This window comes from Hippopotamus amphibius, chromosome 17 (assembly GCF_030028045.1).
Source record: "Hippopotamus amphibius kiboko isolate mHipAmp2 chromosome 17, mHipAmp2.hap2, whole genome shotgun sequence".
NCBI lineage: Eukaryota > Metazoa > Chordata > Mammalia > Artiodactyla > Hippopotamidae > Hippopotamus > Hippopotamus amphibius.
Window position 1 is genome coordinate 51,097,005 of NC_080202.1, and position 16,958 is coordinate 51,113,962.

At 36.1% G+C, this 16,958-nt stretch overlaps 1 protein-coding gene across 1 annotated transcript in view; it reads left to right on the forward strand.

The window, feature by feature from the left end:
• LOC130840995 (calmodulin-beta-like) overlaps positions 1-16,958 on the forward strand; it is a 47,239-nt gene that overhangs the window by 14,627 nt on the left and 15,654 nt on the right. Inside the window, exons 6-9 of the mRNA XM_057717131.1 lie at positions 4,984-5,088; positions 12,257-12,310; positions 12,962-13,066; positions 13,611-13,664. Coding sequence (XP_057573114.1) covers positions 4,984-5,088; positions 12,257-12,310; positions 12,962-13,066; positions 13,611-13,664 — 318 coding nt within the window. The remainder of the gene's footprint in view (positions 1-4,983; positions 5,089-12,256; positions 12,311-12,961; positions 13,067-13,610; positions 13,665-16,958) is intronic.

Sequence of the window (16,958 nt, forward strand, 5' to 3'; positions counted from 1 at the left end):
AGAACAAAGGATTAAGAAACTGGGCAAAGTCCAGAACTTCTAAGTATCAACTCCTTTTATAGGATATAATTTCTAAAATTCAAAGTGAAACTTTAATATGTAGTACATGCAAGTTGTAAATCATGTTCCTTGTGCTTGATGAAAACAGGAGAGAGTTTTCTAAGAAATAGGTGCCATGAAACCAACCACCTGCTGGGAAAAGAGAATTCTGTATCTCAGGCTTGACTGTTGGAGATTTAATTTCCTATTGCACAATGAATCAAAGCTCTAGTCATAATATTCTAGAACTTCTGCCTCATGATAGCAGTAAATATGTAGGATAAAACTGTAGCAAGAAGAAATCGTTTTATTTCTTTTTTATTTTGAATTTTATATCTATGTTTGACTTACATGTCTCCTTAAAAGTTGATCAGAAGGTTGAAATGAAAAACTTAATGGATTTATTGAAAGCTATTATTGAGTAGCAACTTACTATAAAACTATTTTAAATTATTAAATGTCTTCTCAATTTACCCAAATTGGCACATTTTGTCTCATGTTACTTTTTTGTCAAGTATTTCCTCTTATAGTCTTTTTTTTTTTTTTTTTTTTTTTTTAAGGTAGGCTTTGCTGGCTTCTCAGAAAATTTTTTTAAAAAAAAAAATTTATTTATTTTTTTATTTTTAGTTGTGTTGGGTCTTCATTGCTGCATATGGGCTTTCTCTAGTTGTGGCGAGTGGAGGCTACTCTTCATTGCAGTGCACAGGCTTCTCATTGTGGTGGCTTCTCATTGCAGAACATGGGCCCTAGAGCATGTGGGCTTCAGTAATTGAGGCATGTGGGCTCAGTAGTTGTGGCACACAGGCTCTAGAGCACAGGCTCAGTAGTTGTGGCACATGGGCTTAGTTGCTCTGTGACATGTGGGATCTTCCTGGACCAGGGCTCGAACCCATGTCCCCTGCATTGGCAGGCGGATTTTTAACCACTGTGCCACCAGGGAAGACCCTCCTCTTATAGTCTTATTTGACCTTACCTCTTATCTAGCTTTAACAATACAATTAAAATTCTGTATTTTGGCAAGCAATTTGGAGGAAATATTTTTAATAAGTCAATAATATGATTTGCTTGAAAAAATTCAAACACCCCATTACTTGATAGGCATAGCAAATAGCAAGCTAGAGCTTTAATAAGAAGGGAATCAGGATTAATCCTCAACATATACAAGCAGCTCATGCAGCTCAATATCAAAAAAAACCAAACAACCCAATCCAGAAATGGGCAGAAGATCTGAATAGACATTTCTCCAAAGAAGACATACAGATGGCCAAGAGGCACATGAAAAATGCTCAGCATCACTAATTATTAGAGAAATGCAGGTCAAAGCCACAATGAGGTATCACCTCACACCGGTCAGAATGGCCATCATCAAAAAATCTAAAAACAACAAAAAATGCTGGAGAGGGTGTGGAGAAAAGGGAACCCTCCTGCACTGTTGGTGGGATTGTAAATTGATACAGCTGCTATGGAGAACAGTATGGAGGTTCCTTAAAAAACTAAAAATGGAATTACCATATGACCCAGCAATCCCACTACTGGGCATATACTCTGAGAAAACCATAATTCAAAATGATACATGTACCACAATGTTCATTCCACAGAACATGGAAGCAACCTAAATGTCTATCAACAGATGAATGGATAAAGAAGATGTGACACATATATACAATGGAATATTATTCATCCTCAAAAGGGAACAGAATTGAGTTATTTGTAGTGAGGTGGATGGACCTAGAGTTGGTCATACAAAGTGAAGTAAGTCAGAAAGAGAAAAACAAATACTGTATGCTAACTCATATATATGGAGTTAAAAAAAACAGTACTGATGAACCTAGTATCAGGGCGAGAATAAAGACACAGACATAGAGAAAGGACTTGAGAATGCTGGGAGGGAAGGGGAAGCTGGGATGAAGTGAGAGAGTAGCACTGACATATATACACTACCAAATGTAAAATAGAAGGCTAGTGGGAAGCTGCTGTATAGCACAGGGAGATCTACTCAATGCTGGATGATGAGCTAGAGCAGTGGGATAGGAAGAATGGGAGGGAGGCTCAAGAGGGAGAGGATATGAGGATATATGTATACATACAGCTGATTCACTTTGTTGTACAGCAGAAAGTGGCACAACATTGTAAAGCAATTATGCCCTAATAAAGATCTGAAGAAAAAAAACCCTGTAATTCAAGAAAAAGTGGGGGGGGGGGGGAGGAGGGGAAAAGGAAAAAGAAAGGAATCAAAATATTAGTGCCATTGTGAAGAGAATAATCACACAATTTAGACTCTCCCTTGCAATACTAATTTCCCATGCCAGAATTATAAATTTCCATTTTTCCAATTTTCTGGATAATCTCACAAGAAAACTTACTGCTCTGCTGCACAGATGCACACAAATCCATCACTAAGAGAGTATTTCTTTTATGACATTAAGGGACTGTCTTCTGTTACTTGTTCCCCTGTAATTCTGTGTAGTTGTATGTGTTTCACTATCCCATTTACTACTTCAAGTTGAAGACGATACCGCACAGGTAACAGTTTTTTCAGTACTTGGAATAATTAGATGCTCCCCCAAACTTTCAAACACTAATGGTCCTGTCTTTTGAAAGGGAAAAAAATTGATGCCAATGATCTGCTAAAAGTTCTGGGACGCATGGGAATCAAGCTCACTGAAAGAGAACTTGTGAGGCTGCAGCAAGCAATACCAACAGATGGGGAGCTGTATAAATGCCATTATAGCCTTTGCAGGGAGCTGGGTTTTGAGGGTTCATGTAAGCAATTCTAAAATGCTCTCTTTGTATTTCTTCTAAAAAGTGCTGAAAATGATTAGGAAAAGATAAATTCTTTGACTTAATGTGGGTGTCACCAAACTCTTCAACCATAAACTGCCTTCAGAGCTGATGCGATTGTAATGATGTTACCCATTCTGGCTACCGAGATGATATGAAGGAAAAAGGAAGGAAGCCAAGGGGAGTGAGAGACTAGTGAGAGGAAGAGGAATGAGAAGGAAAGGGAACCGAAAGGAGTCGTGCCTATTTTCTGCATCGTGGAGTCTTCCTAGCAGTTTTTGCAGGTGCTAAACACTGTATACATTTTTGTCACCAAGACACTTTTCTTTTTCCTAAAATAATTTTTATTTGATGGGAAGATAGGACAGATTTCTCAGGGAAAGAATAAAAAAATCTCTTACTGGAATTATCCAGTTGTTCAATACTGCCAGACACTGCCAGACAGTGTGGCTGTCTGTGTTCTTTTCTTCAGATATAAATTGTGCCTTTTTTTATATAGCTGCTCGAATGGTGTATCAGAACAGATTGTTGGATGGTGTGAAGTCTCTAAAAGGCATTTAAGAGCATGATTAGCAGAAAAGTCTGCTAAATATCCACACACACACACATCTGTACCACTAGGTTTTCAATCATGTCTACAGTACTGTATTTAGATTCCTTAATTCATTACACAGTACTTTATATAATCACCCATGTTCATTCTATCTTGAATATTTCTAGTAGCACCCCCAAAGAATCATTTGAAATCTAATTTATACAGCAAATACTGTGGAGAACATTAGACAATTTTTCTGAGAATTTACCCAGCAACAATTTATAATACAAAGGATTTTGGAGTGATTTTTGATATAATCTTATTGCATGAATCAAGCTATTTTCTATAATATATTCTTTCCCAAAGGCCAGTTAACTTTTTTAATGTGGAAAAGAAGCATGGTATCATGGACGAGGTACCATGCTTTTTTACGTCTTCCTCCTCCTATCAGTCTTTAGAACAAGAGACAAAAAGGGAATAAGAAGGGAAAGAGGAAAGGTTACAGATTTTGCTGCTTAATATTTGATGAGATACATACATTACTAATAAGAAAAAATATCAAATTGTACACTTTAAATATATGCAGTTTATTGTATGTCAAAAAAATAGTGCTCTAACTTATTTACCACTTACATTTCCTTAAATATTTGAGTAAAATCAACCCTCTTGGAAGATGCACCACAAATCCCATGGCTTCCCAACTTACTGGCCTCTCAGCCTCAGTTTTAGGACTATCACTATAGGAGTTTAGGTAATGAGAGGAGGATACAACTTAATGTTTTCTGATCAAATGAATCTTCCAAGAGACAACATACTGCTGAGGATTATTGAGGAGGGTGGAGTGAGGAGGCAACATAGAGAGTGAACGGGCCCACGTAAATGTACTCCATTGAAGAGCCAAGACGTTCTAAACTTAATAGTAAAGAAGCATTCATATTCTTTTCATTATGTCCCATGAAATTAAATTAAATGCCACAAAATGAAAAATAAAATTTTGATGAGCAAAGTCTCTTGCAAGTGACCGTTGGCCTCTTGACATTCCAGACCGTTGGAAGAATGGCCGTCAGCAACATTCCTTGCAGGGCTTTGTGGTGAAGGTGCTGTCCATGACCCTCTTCCCTCTTAGAGAAATCGAACCCACTTTTATAACCTTTAGTACACTTTGTAGATGTTGCAGTAGCAGTACATTGGTGATCTAAAGCTCAAACTAGCACTCTCAGCTGATGCCGCCTTGACTTTGTTTTGGCAACAGATTTGTACACTATACTCCCATGGTTCCCATGAGGACAGTTCTACCATTTTCGTATTCCTTTGACCCCTCTGTCAACAGATGGTTATTACTTAATACTACAAGTAATAACTTTAAACACACAGTCATAACCCTTTCCCCCCAAGTAATGCTTCAACCTCAGAACATTTTTATCTAAGTTGTTTTTGGCATCATTTTAGGTGATCTGCTGAGCTAACCTTATGTGCCCATTAACTAATACAAATAAGTTGAACATTTAGATAAGTGTTATTTTTATCATACTAAAATGCACGTAAGATAAAAATATATATATATATATATGTTAATCTTTTGAAATGGTTATTTTTTTTTCATGATTCTTTCGTGTTTGCTTCCTAAGGAGGAATGGTTAAAGTCAATAACCTAGACAATGTTCTGGAAAACCTGGGGATTGAACTCACAGAAAAGGAACAAGAAGATCTGATAGAAAATCTTCCACTTGATGGTAAGCATTGTAGATGACCATGGGTCTTAGGAAGGAATACACACTTATGGGCTTGTGTAAGAGAATATATATTAACTAGTGATATTTGGTATACCAAAAAAGAAAAAAATGCATTTTGCCAAAGATACAAATAAGCCAGTCCTAATTTAAGAACAGAGTGTGTATTATTTAGCATAAACTAAATTTTTATTTAAAACAAACCTCAAAATCTGTCATGTTTAATTATTTCTCCCATAAAAGTCTGAGGTGGGAGTCTTTTTGGTTGTTGGGCAGTGGCTTTTCTCCATTCAGTGATGTAGGGGGTCCACGTTCCTTCCATCTTGAATTCCCTTCCAGGGAGTTTTGTATCCAGTTAATGGAATGGGGAAGAGAGCATGAGGGAGAGAGATGTGATACACAATCATTTCTACAACCATTTCTTTGATGAGAACTAGTCACACAGCTACATCTAAATGCAAATGGGAGGTGGAGTGGTGGAAGTGTAGTATCTAGCTGGGCATGTGCTTCCATCTACAGTTCTGAATTATGGAAGGAAATAGGAGTATTGGTAGGTAGCTAGCTGAGGGGTGTTTTGCCCCAGAAGCTCTCTCTTAATTTTCATAAATGAAATTTATGACATTATGAAATTTGTTTCTAAAATCCATAGTTATTAACTTCTTCCTATCTGTATTCTTAGTATTGCTCAAAAAATAGTCAAGACCACTCAAATTAGGAAATGCTTATAGAGCAGAATGAAAACTTTGGAGTAGGCAATGTCCTCCCTAAAAAGTCATTCCTCAACCACTGCTATTCTTAAATGACCTTCACTCATTTCATTTTTACACATTTTGCCGGAGGAATATTTTCATCCATTATGTCTGTGCTGAAGACTTCCAGATCTCTAGTTTAGGATTCTCCCCTGAAGATAGATCAATATATCTAAAACTGCTACTATATATTCTTACCTTCAACATTCTAAAACTTGTAATTTCCTTCCATGTATTGGTCTGTCTCTCTCAGTAGGTCAAATTCAAACAAGTGGCATGTGGAAAGCTAGAATGTTTTGTACTAATCCTTCACTCTTCACTCTCCTTCTCTGTTTATATTCCATTAATTTTCAAATCAGCTTATCTCTATCAACAGGATACCTTTCAAATCCTTCTCTTCGAAGATATTAGAATGCCATAAAGTATAAATATCACAATACTGTTCAGCCACTTAAATGTCTTTAGTGCCTAGCCATTGACCACCAAAAAAATCCAACTTCTATAGTCCAAGTACGGGATCTAAAGGGTCCTTCGGTATCAGGTCTTGGTTTCCAGCCTTTCTTATTACTCCCTGCCCCTCACTTGTGCTATGTAGTCATGCTGAAGGGGCTGAACTCCTGTATTGGATATGAACAGCTTTCTGTGGGTAACAGGAATGTCACCTAATTTACTGAGTAGAAAATTCTCTCTCTTTCTTTGGTAACAAATGTCAGTTGATGTATCTATCTCCCCGTGACAGACTGAGCTACTTGAATGCAGAGACTGTGCTCTCTTTTTAGCATCCATTATATTTCTTTCCAATGTCTAGTATAGTGCCTAATACTTAGCAGAGTCAGTGAAAGTTTCTTCCACAAATGAATAATGCACTTTGTCACCTAATACTTAAGCCATAGCATTCTATTGTGTATCCTCTTCCATCTCACTTCATACCTTTCAAACTTATTCACGTGTAACCTGAAAATTGTCAGCAGGAACCATACCTGGTTCTTTATTGTATTCCCATTAGCTAGCACAGTACCTTTCATTTATTAAAATAAGTGCTAAAATATTTGATGAGTGGATGGTAAGTAGACTGGCCAAATAGAGAGAAAAAGAAATTAAATAGTCTGTCCATTCATCTCACAAGCCCCAAATGTCGATTATATGATGTTATTAAAAATTAGTATCTAATGGCAAATTCTCCTATGTTACCTACTATTGTTCCTAAAGCCATGTATCCATATCCACTTTCTATATTCTCTCTTTACACAAAAACACTATGCTGAATGGGCAGCAATACAGGTGAGGTATACAGTTATTCCAGATGCATGAACATCTTAGATATTTTGAGTCACAATTGGCTGTAAATAAATAAATCATCATGAAAAATAAATCACTTGAAAAATAAATCATCGTGAATACCAGCATTTGGTATATTGGCTGTTCCCTAAAGGAAAATGATATAAATGCCTTGAAAATATACTGCCATTCTTACTACCTTCCCTATACAACTGACTCTTTGCATGGCTGTATACAAATAGTTAACATTACAAGGAAAATGGAAAAACCTTACTTAAAGAAACAAAAACAGAATAAGACCAGGTAATAAATGGAAGAAAAGATAAGTAATTAAATATCATATAAATGGAAGAAAATCTCTGGAAAAAGTATACATAGTATAAATATATATACTTATATACATTTATTATAGATGTATTAATATAAAGGATGTGAAACAATTTACAAATAATATTAAAATGCGTGTGATTTCATTTGTGTTTTTAAAAGGTACAAATTTCTGGCTAGGGTCTATTTTTTTCTTTTCTTTCTTTTCTCTTTCTTTTCTTTTCTTTTTCTTTTCTTCTTCTTTTTTTTTTTGCTTTCCCTCTTCCCAGTCCTTAGTCTAAAAAAAAGAGAAGAGTTTAAGGAGAATGAAGAAAACACTTAGAAGCCCTGCCACTTGATACTTATTGAGAGGAGACTCTTGCTACTGGAAGAATGCTTCCTGGCTTTCCTAGACCCTTCGGAAGGGTGGCAGTAGGGTTATTTTTTAATTTAATGTAAGTTGTCAAGGTACTGCCCACTTTATAACAACTTGCTATGTGTTTATATCAACTAAATCAAGTGTCACTTTAAGACTGGGGTAATGACAGCCAGAAATTTGTATTGTCAGTCTCTCTGTAGTTATGTTTCCCCATCTATCTACTTATTCCAGTTTCTAGGCCTGTTTTACAATTTGAATGATAAATTTTCTTCTCCATGCACGCCCAGTCCCAGATCTTGCTTCAACTTCAGAACATGTTTAGCTAAAGCCTTCTCTGATACCATCCCAGGTAGTTTATAGAGATAATAATATATTCTTTTTTACTGATACAGAGAGTTTTCCATTTTAAAATAGTCACCAAAAAATTTATGTTCATAAACTATTTTCATGGCATAAGTGAATCCGGTATAGGGTAATTTCAAAGTTCCAGTGGAAACCAGTGTAAGTTTTCAGGCAACTGAGAATTTTCTCAAAATCCTTCTCTACTATATGTTTGATTAGTTGTATTTAGCTTTAGATGCAGAATTCCTCCATAGGTTATTTCTTGACCATAGTTTCACCAAGGCAAAGTTTAAGGTTCTTTAATAGAATGTTAAAATAATGTTTGGTACTCATTTTAAAAAGCAGTATTCATGGTACTGAAACATTGATTATATCAGTATTTTCCCTTAATCCTATCTGTTTTCATTTTAGTAGTAAAACATTTTAATACAGTAGTAACACAGAGCATTTATATATTTCTACTATTTAATGTATTTCCTGTATTTTAATAATTTTTCTCACTCCATATCTTTTTCCTAAGGAGGGGAAGTTAAAAGAAGTAAGATAGTGGCATATATATACAATGGAATATTACTCAGCTGTAAAAAAGGGATGAGATGGAGCTATATGTAATGAGGTGGATAGAACTACAATCTGTCATACATAGTGAAGTAAGTCAGAAAGAGAAGGACAAATATTGTATGCTAACTCACATATACGGAATCTAAAAATGGTACTGATGAACTCAGTGACAAGAACAAGGATGCAGATACAGAGAATGGACTGGAGAACTCGAGGTATGGGAGGGGGTGGGGGGTGAAGGGGAAACTGAGACAAAGCGATAGAGTAGCACAGACATATATATACTACCAACTGTAAAATAGCCAGTGGGAAGTTGTTGTATAACAAAGGGAGCCCAACTCGAGGATGGAAGATGCCTTAGAAGACTGGGGCGGGGAGGGTGGGTGGGACTCGAGGCGGGGGGAGTCAAGGAAGGGAGTGAATACGGGGATATGTGTATAAAAACAGATGATTGAACCTGGTATACCCCCAAAAAAATAAAAAAATAAATAATAAATAAAAGTATCAATAAAAAAAAAAAAAAGAAGTAAGATAAATACTGTTCTAGAAAACATGGGAATCAAGCTCACTGAAAAGGAGCTTAAAAGTCTACCAGATAATGTACCAGTTACTGATGAGCACTGTAGTTACTACTGCACCTTTCTGCAGAGAACTTATTATATAGGAGACTTAATATGGATTATTTGAGGCTAAAAGGAAATTTGAGTGTCTTAGAGTAGATCTGATTCCTAAAGTAAAGAAATTCTGCCTCACTTTAAAAAATTTAAAGTGGTCAGCGTGTTTCCTTGTTGATATCAAGTGTTCCAGAGAAGCCAGGATATTTGTCTATGGAATGGTCAAAATATAGGATAAAAATTGTATAGATTAAGTTTAAAAGTGACCACATCCTCCCCAGTTCTTCATTCCTTAGCTAATCCCATTGTGAACCATTTTCTCTTTTTATTTTACATGCTATCTCTAAGTGATTTTATGAACTCCCACATTCAACTATCAATGCTTAAGACTTCCAAATTGTATATTCTGTCTAGTCTTTTCCCCTGATCTTCAAACTATTTTATCATAAATCTTGTGAGACCTTTATATTTAGTCACCCAAAACAGTTGTCCAAATATAATTTTCTTAGTCTTTCATGTTCTACATCTTCTTAAACTCATCCTTTTTCCCACTTCATCGCCCCCACCAAAGTCCCACATCCCATTAATTACCTTATGTTGCCTGTGTAAGCTCCTAAATATTTCTTAAATCCACTCCAAACATTTAGCCCTGTATCACTACCCTTATTTCTATTTCTTTTCGTCTCTGTTTGAACTGCTAGATAACTGTCTCTGCCTATAGTCTTACTTCTAAAGCCACTCTACACATAGTGGACAGAGTGATCCACTTATATGTAAATCGGATCGTAACTTCCTAGAAACTCTTTCTCCCTCACTAGCCTTCCCCTCTTCTACTTTTTTGGACCTTCTCTCAAAAAGTTGATCTACCTCAAGGCTCAGAAAGTTCCCTAAGTGATCTTTATCTACTTTCTTAGCTCTGAATTCTATTTGTATGAGAATAAATAACTAATATATGTTCCTATCCTAAAACTCTCCTAGTAGCTCTAGTTGGTTTATCTATTACCTATTTGCAGTCTCCACTTGAATAGCTCAAATCATCTATGACGTGATTTGCCTAACTCTGAGCTCTTGATTTTTCTGCTAAAACGTATTTCTTTCCAGTCTCATTACAATCTCATTACAACTATCGTTTTTGCCTTGTAATGTCTTTGTTTAGCTTTGCTATCGAGGTAGCCTCACTTCTGCCTCTTTTCTGAAAAAATTTGTGTAGGATTGATGTTATTTCTTTATTTACATTTTTTTTCCTGAAGTATAGTTGATTTATAGTATTATATTAGTTTCAGGTGTACGGCATAGCAAATCAGTATTTTTACAGATTGTAATCCATTAAAAGTTATCATAGGGTAATGGCTATAATTCCCTGTGCTATACGATATATGTTTGCTGCTTGATCCCGTATCCCTAATTTGTCCCGACCCCCTTCCCTCACCCTTTGGCAGCCACTAGTTGGCTTTATATAATTGTGAATCTGTTTCTGTTTTGCTATATACATTCATTTGTGTTATTTTTTAGATTCTGCATATATGTGATACCACATTTTCTTTGTCTTTATCTGTCTGACTTATTTCACTAAACTTAATACCTTCCAAGTCCATCCATGTTGCTGCCGATGGCAAAATTTCATTCTTTTTTATGGCTGAGTAGTATTCCATTGTATACCTATATCTATCAATCTATCTATCTATATCTTCTTTATCCATTCATCTGTTGATGGACACTTAGGTTACTTCCATATCTGGGCTATTGTGAACAATGCTGCTATGGACATTGGGGTGCATATGTCTTTCCAAATTAGTGCTTTTGTTTTTTTCTGATATATACCCAGGAATGGGGTTGCAGGGTACAGTAGATCAATTTTTCATTTTTTGAGAAACCTGCACAATGACTATGCCAATTTGTATTTCCACCAACAGTGTACAAGGGTTCTATAAATTTATTATATCTTTCACCAAATTTGGGACATTTTCAGCCATCATTTCTTCAAATCTTCTTTTTTTCCCCTGCCTCAATCTCTTTCTCTCCTTTTGGAACCCCAATGACACATATGGTAGATCTTTTGATATCATCCCGCAGTCCCCTAATACTCTCCATCTTTTTCCTCTGTCCCTTAGATTAGATCATTTCTATTGAACTATCTTCAAGTTCACTATCAGTTTCCTCTATAATCATCATTCTGCTATTGATCACATCCATTAAAATTTTATTTCAGGTATTGTACTTTTCAGTTCTGAACTTTCTCTCTGGTTCTTCTCTATAGCTCCTATTTCTTGGCTGATAACTTCTGCCTTGCCATTCAAGTGTGTTTGCCTTTACCTCATCAAACATAGGCCCAATAGCTGATTTAAAGTATATATCTGAAAACAGTAAATGGTTCCTCTCATGTTTGTAAAGCAGAGTGAACCTCAACAACTCAGGAGAGTATAGTGTCTCTGGTGTACTCCATAATGTAGGGCAGAGTTTGGCAATGTTCCTATAAAGGCCAGATAATAAATATTTTAGGCTTTGCAGGCCATATGATCTCTGTCATAACTACTCAAGTGCTGTTGTCGTGCAAAAGCAGCCAAAACAGCAAAAAAGAGTGTGTTTTTTTCCCAATAAAACTTTATTTGTAAATGCTGAAATTTGAGTTTCATATAATTCTTTTCTGTCACAAATAATATTCTTCTTTGAGCGTTTTCAACCATTTAAAAATGCAAAACCAGTTCTTAGCTGATGAGCTATATAAAAATGAGTGGTGGGTGGGTTTGGTTACTGTACCATAGTTTGTCAACCTCTGATCTAGGGAATAGGGCACATCATCTAATATAGAATCTCTGAAAACCAGGATTTATAAGTTGAAAGTTGTCATGGGGCACAATGGGAAAGGGTGGACTTTCTCAATATAGGAGTTTCATTCTGAGTCTGAGTTGTTCTATTACTCTTATTTTTACCTTTTCTTTTAGTTCATGGGAACGTTGATCTTGATAAGTTGATGGATGGAGTGAAAGCTCTTACAGGTGAGAAGTCAGTATAAATCTCAGAGGATAAATTGTACTCAAAGTTATATTTTGAAGATTTTTAATTTTCATTTTACTTTTCATCTGATAATTTTTAAATCTAATTTATCTAATTTCTTAGAGTTAGACTTTTGATTGTCTCCATTTTAGCAATAAAATTTCAGTTCTGCATCTTGGTAGTGAATTCTTTGTCTTTGGACTTGACATTATTATATCACCTTTCCTATGTTGGGGGGGAAACCCCTAAATTATAGATTAAATCAATGAATGGTAAAGTAAAGCTCTGATAAAGATGTGTAACTGTTATTTAAAGATGATCAGAAACATTATTTGATCTGATGATAGAATATTTGGGTCAGTCCTAATAAAATCCCAGTTCACTAGAAAATTATGTAACCCTCGTTTTCTTGTGATGAGAGTCCACACTTTTTGTAACCATTATTTCCATTAATATGATGTGAATCATTTTACTGCAGTTAAGGAATCTATTTATATGAATGCTATTGATTGTATGTTTAGATATGTCAGGCTCTGCATTTGCTCTTCATCAAGCAGTGAAGTTCAGGTGCAACAGGCTGAGATTATTTTTTTCATGTTTTGAAATTGGGTCATCCTTAAATTTTCATCTGATTGCATTTTGTATTTTTGAAGGAAGGGAGATTAATGTCAGTGATGTGGAATATGTTCTGGAAAACATGGGGATAGAGCTCACAGGAAAGGAATGGTTAAAGCTGCTGAAACATCTGCCAATAGATGGTGAGAATTTCAAATACTACTATAGCCTTTAAAGGAACTCAGTCCTATATATTTAAAAATTGTCTCTATTTGATCATGGCAGAAAGAATATGTATCTAGAAATATTTAGCATGACCTTGTTCTAACTTAAGAAGAAGTTCCATCTAAGTTTAGGAATGAATACAGCAGGCATGAATCCCGCCATCAGGAAAAGAACATTCATACTGTCACTTTTGAGTCCACTAAGAGGCCAAAAATTAATCTGTGAATATGAGAAACAGAAAGTAGGTCCTAGAATGAAGGCAGTAGGTAAATCAAAAAGGAGAAATGGAAATGAATATGTTTCAGCGTGGGGGTTAGTCGCTAGTACCTGCCTCTATTGCTCAGGAATAGGTGGCATGTCTGCCTTTTGAACCTTCTCTATTTCTTGATTTTGTTATTTTAGAGAAAATTGGACATTTCTGGTGCAAATAATCAACCATATCTTTTAAAAATTCTAGCTTTGTTATTTTATCTTCATGCACTTCTGTGTAATTTGTAGCCTGAAATGTGCAATTTCTTATAGCAGATGGAAAGATCTATCAAAATAGGCTGATGGATGGTATGACGTCTCTCAGAGGTAAGAATCATGGTGAAATACAAGTGGACATAAGATCTCTCAAGTGTTTTGTTTCTACACTTCCCTAATTGTTTAATTGCTAATATTGTCATTGGTCACATGTATTGATTTTATAGTCATACCCCTTCCAAGGACTATTTGTAATTTGCTCTTTTACTTTTATTTTTTGTGTCTTGGGAAGAAGTCCCCTACTCTTTGGGAATTTTTTTGAACTTAGGGGAAAAAAATAAATGAAGCCTATGTCTGTAATGTTTTATTTATGTATTTATGTGTGTATGTATGTATATATGTATGTATGTATGTATATATTGGCTGTGTCAGGTGTTCCTTGCTGTGCCCGGGCTTTCTCTAATTGTGGTGAGTGGGGGCTGCTTTTTGTTGTGATGCGTGGGCTTCTCGTTGCAATGGCTTCTCTTGTTGTGGAGCACAGGCTCTAGGTGCGTGGGCTTCAGTAGTTGCAGCACACGGGCTCAGTAGTTGTGGCTCGCGGGCTCTAGAGCGCAGGCTCAGTAGTTGTGGAGCACGGACCTAGTTGCTCCGTGGCACGTGGGATCTTCCTGGACCAGATATCGAACCCGTGTCCCCCGCATTGGCAAGTGGATTCTTAACCACTGTGCCACCAAGGAAGTCCCTGTCTGTAATTTTTTGTTTTTTTAAGAATAATGAACTATTCATACAAGGCCATAGTGATCAAGACAGTATGGTACTGGCACAAAAACAGAAAGGAAGATCAATGGAATAGAATAGAGAACTCAGAAGTAAGCCCAAACACATATGGGCACCTTATCTTTGACAAAGGAGGCACGAATATACAATGGAAAAAAGACAGCCTCTTCAATAAGTGGTGCTGGGAAAATTGGACAGCAACATGTAAAAGAATGAAATTAGAACACTTCCTAACACCATACACAAAAAGAAACTCAACATGGATTAAAGACCTACATGTAAGGCTAGACACTATAAAACTCCTAGAGGAAAACTTAGGCAGAACACTCTATGACATCCATCAAAGCAAGATCCTTTTTGACCCACCCCCTAGAATCATGGAAATAAAATCAAGAATCAACAAATGGGACCTCATGAAACTTAAAAGCTTTTGCACAGCGAAAGAAACCATAAACAAGACTAGAAGGCAACCCTCAGAATGGGAAAAAATAGTTGCCTATGAAACAACAGACAAAGGATTAACCTCCAAAATACACAAGCAGCTCATGCAGCTTAATACCAAAAAAGCAAATAACCCAATCCACAAATGGGTGGAAGACCTAAATAGACATTTCTCCAAGGAGGACATACAGATGGCCAACACACACATGAAAAGATGCTCAACATCACTCATCATCAGAGAAATGCAAGTGAAAGCCTCAATGAGGTATCACCTCACACCGATCAGAATGGCCATCATCACAAAATCTGGAAACGACAAATGTTGGAGAGGGTGTGGAGAAAAGGGAACTCTCCTGCACTGTTGGTGGGAATGTAAGTTGGTCCAGCCACTATGGAAAACAATTTGGAGGTTCCTTAAAAACTACAAATAGAACTACCATATGACCCAGTAATCCCACTGCTGGGCATATACCCAAAGAAAACCATAATCCCAAAAGAAACATGTACCATAATGTTTATTGCAGCACTATTTACAATAGCCAGGACATGGAAGCAACCTAAATGCCCATCAACAAATGAATGGATACAGAAGATGTGGCATATATATACAATGGAATATTACTCAGCTATAAAAAGGGATGAGATGGAGCTATATGTCATGAGGTGGATAGACCTAGAGTCTGTCATACAGAGTGAAGTAAGCCAGAAAGAGAAAGACAAATATTGTATGCTAACTCACATATTCGGAATCTAAAAATGGTACTGATGAACTCAGTGACAAGAACAAGGACGCAGATGCAGAGAATGGACTGGAGAACTCGAGGTTTGGGGGGGCTGGGGGTGAAGGGGAAGCTGAGACGAAGCGAGAGAGTAGCACAGGCATATATATAGTACCAACTGTAAAATAGATAGCCAGTGGGAAGTTATTGTATAACAAAGGGAGTCCTACTCGAGGATGGAAGATGCCTTAGAGGACTGGGATGGGGAGGGTGGGGGGGACTCGAGGGAGGGTAGGGGGGGAGTTGAGGGAGGGAGGGAATATGGGGATATGTGTATAAAAACAGATGATTGAATTTGGTGTACCCCCCAAAAAATAATAAATAAATAAATTAAATTTTAAAAAAATCTCTAAAAAAAGAAATCTGTTCATCAGTGCAAGTGGATTGTTAAAGTCCCCTACTTTTATTGTGTTATTTTCAATTTCTCTCTTTATGTCTGTTAATATTTCCTTTATATATTTCGGTGCTCCTATGCTAGGTTCACATATGTTTATGAATGTTATATCCTCTTTTGTATTGATCCCTTTATCATTATATAATCCTTTTCTTTGTCTTTTGTTATAGACTTTGGTTCAAAGTCTACATTGTCTGATATGAGTGTTCTACTCTTCTTTCTTTCTGTTTCCATTTGCATAGAATACTTTTTTCGCACCATCCCCCCATTCAGTCTTTTTGCATCTTTAGCTCTGAAGTGAGTCTCTTTTAGGCAGCATATAGATGGGATTTTTTTTTAATCCAGTCAGCCAACCTATGCCTTTTGATTGGAACATTTAGTCCATTGATATTTAAGTGATTATTTATAGGTATGTACTTATTGTTGTTTTGTTACTTGTTTTCTGGTTGTTTTTAAAGTTCCTCTCTGTTCTTTTCTTCTTCTTTTAATCTTTTCCTCTCTGATTTTATGATTTCCATTAGCATTGTGATTGTGTTCCCTTTTCTCTAGCTTTTGTATATCTATCATAGGTTTTTGATTTGTGGTTGCCATGAAGTTCATATATGTTGACCTGTATCTACTTGTTTTAAACTGATAGTCATTTTAGTTCAAACACATTCTAAGAAATCTACATTTTTTTACTTCCCCTGCCACATGTTGTATTTTTGATGTCATGTTTTACATCTTCTTGCCTTTCCCTTAACTGTTTATTGTAATTATAGTTGATTTTACAATTTTTGTCTTTTAACCTTCATGCTAGCTTATGTAAGTGGTTCATCTACAGCCTTTATGATGTATTTGCATTTACCACTGGATTTTTCCCTTCATATAGTTTCTCATTTCTTGTTATAACCTTTTCCTTTTCACTTATGGAAGACCTTTTAACATTTCCTGTAAGGTCAGTTTAGTACTGATGAACTCTTTTCGTTCTTGCTTGTCTGGGAAACTCTTTGTCTCCCCTTCAATTCTGAATGA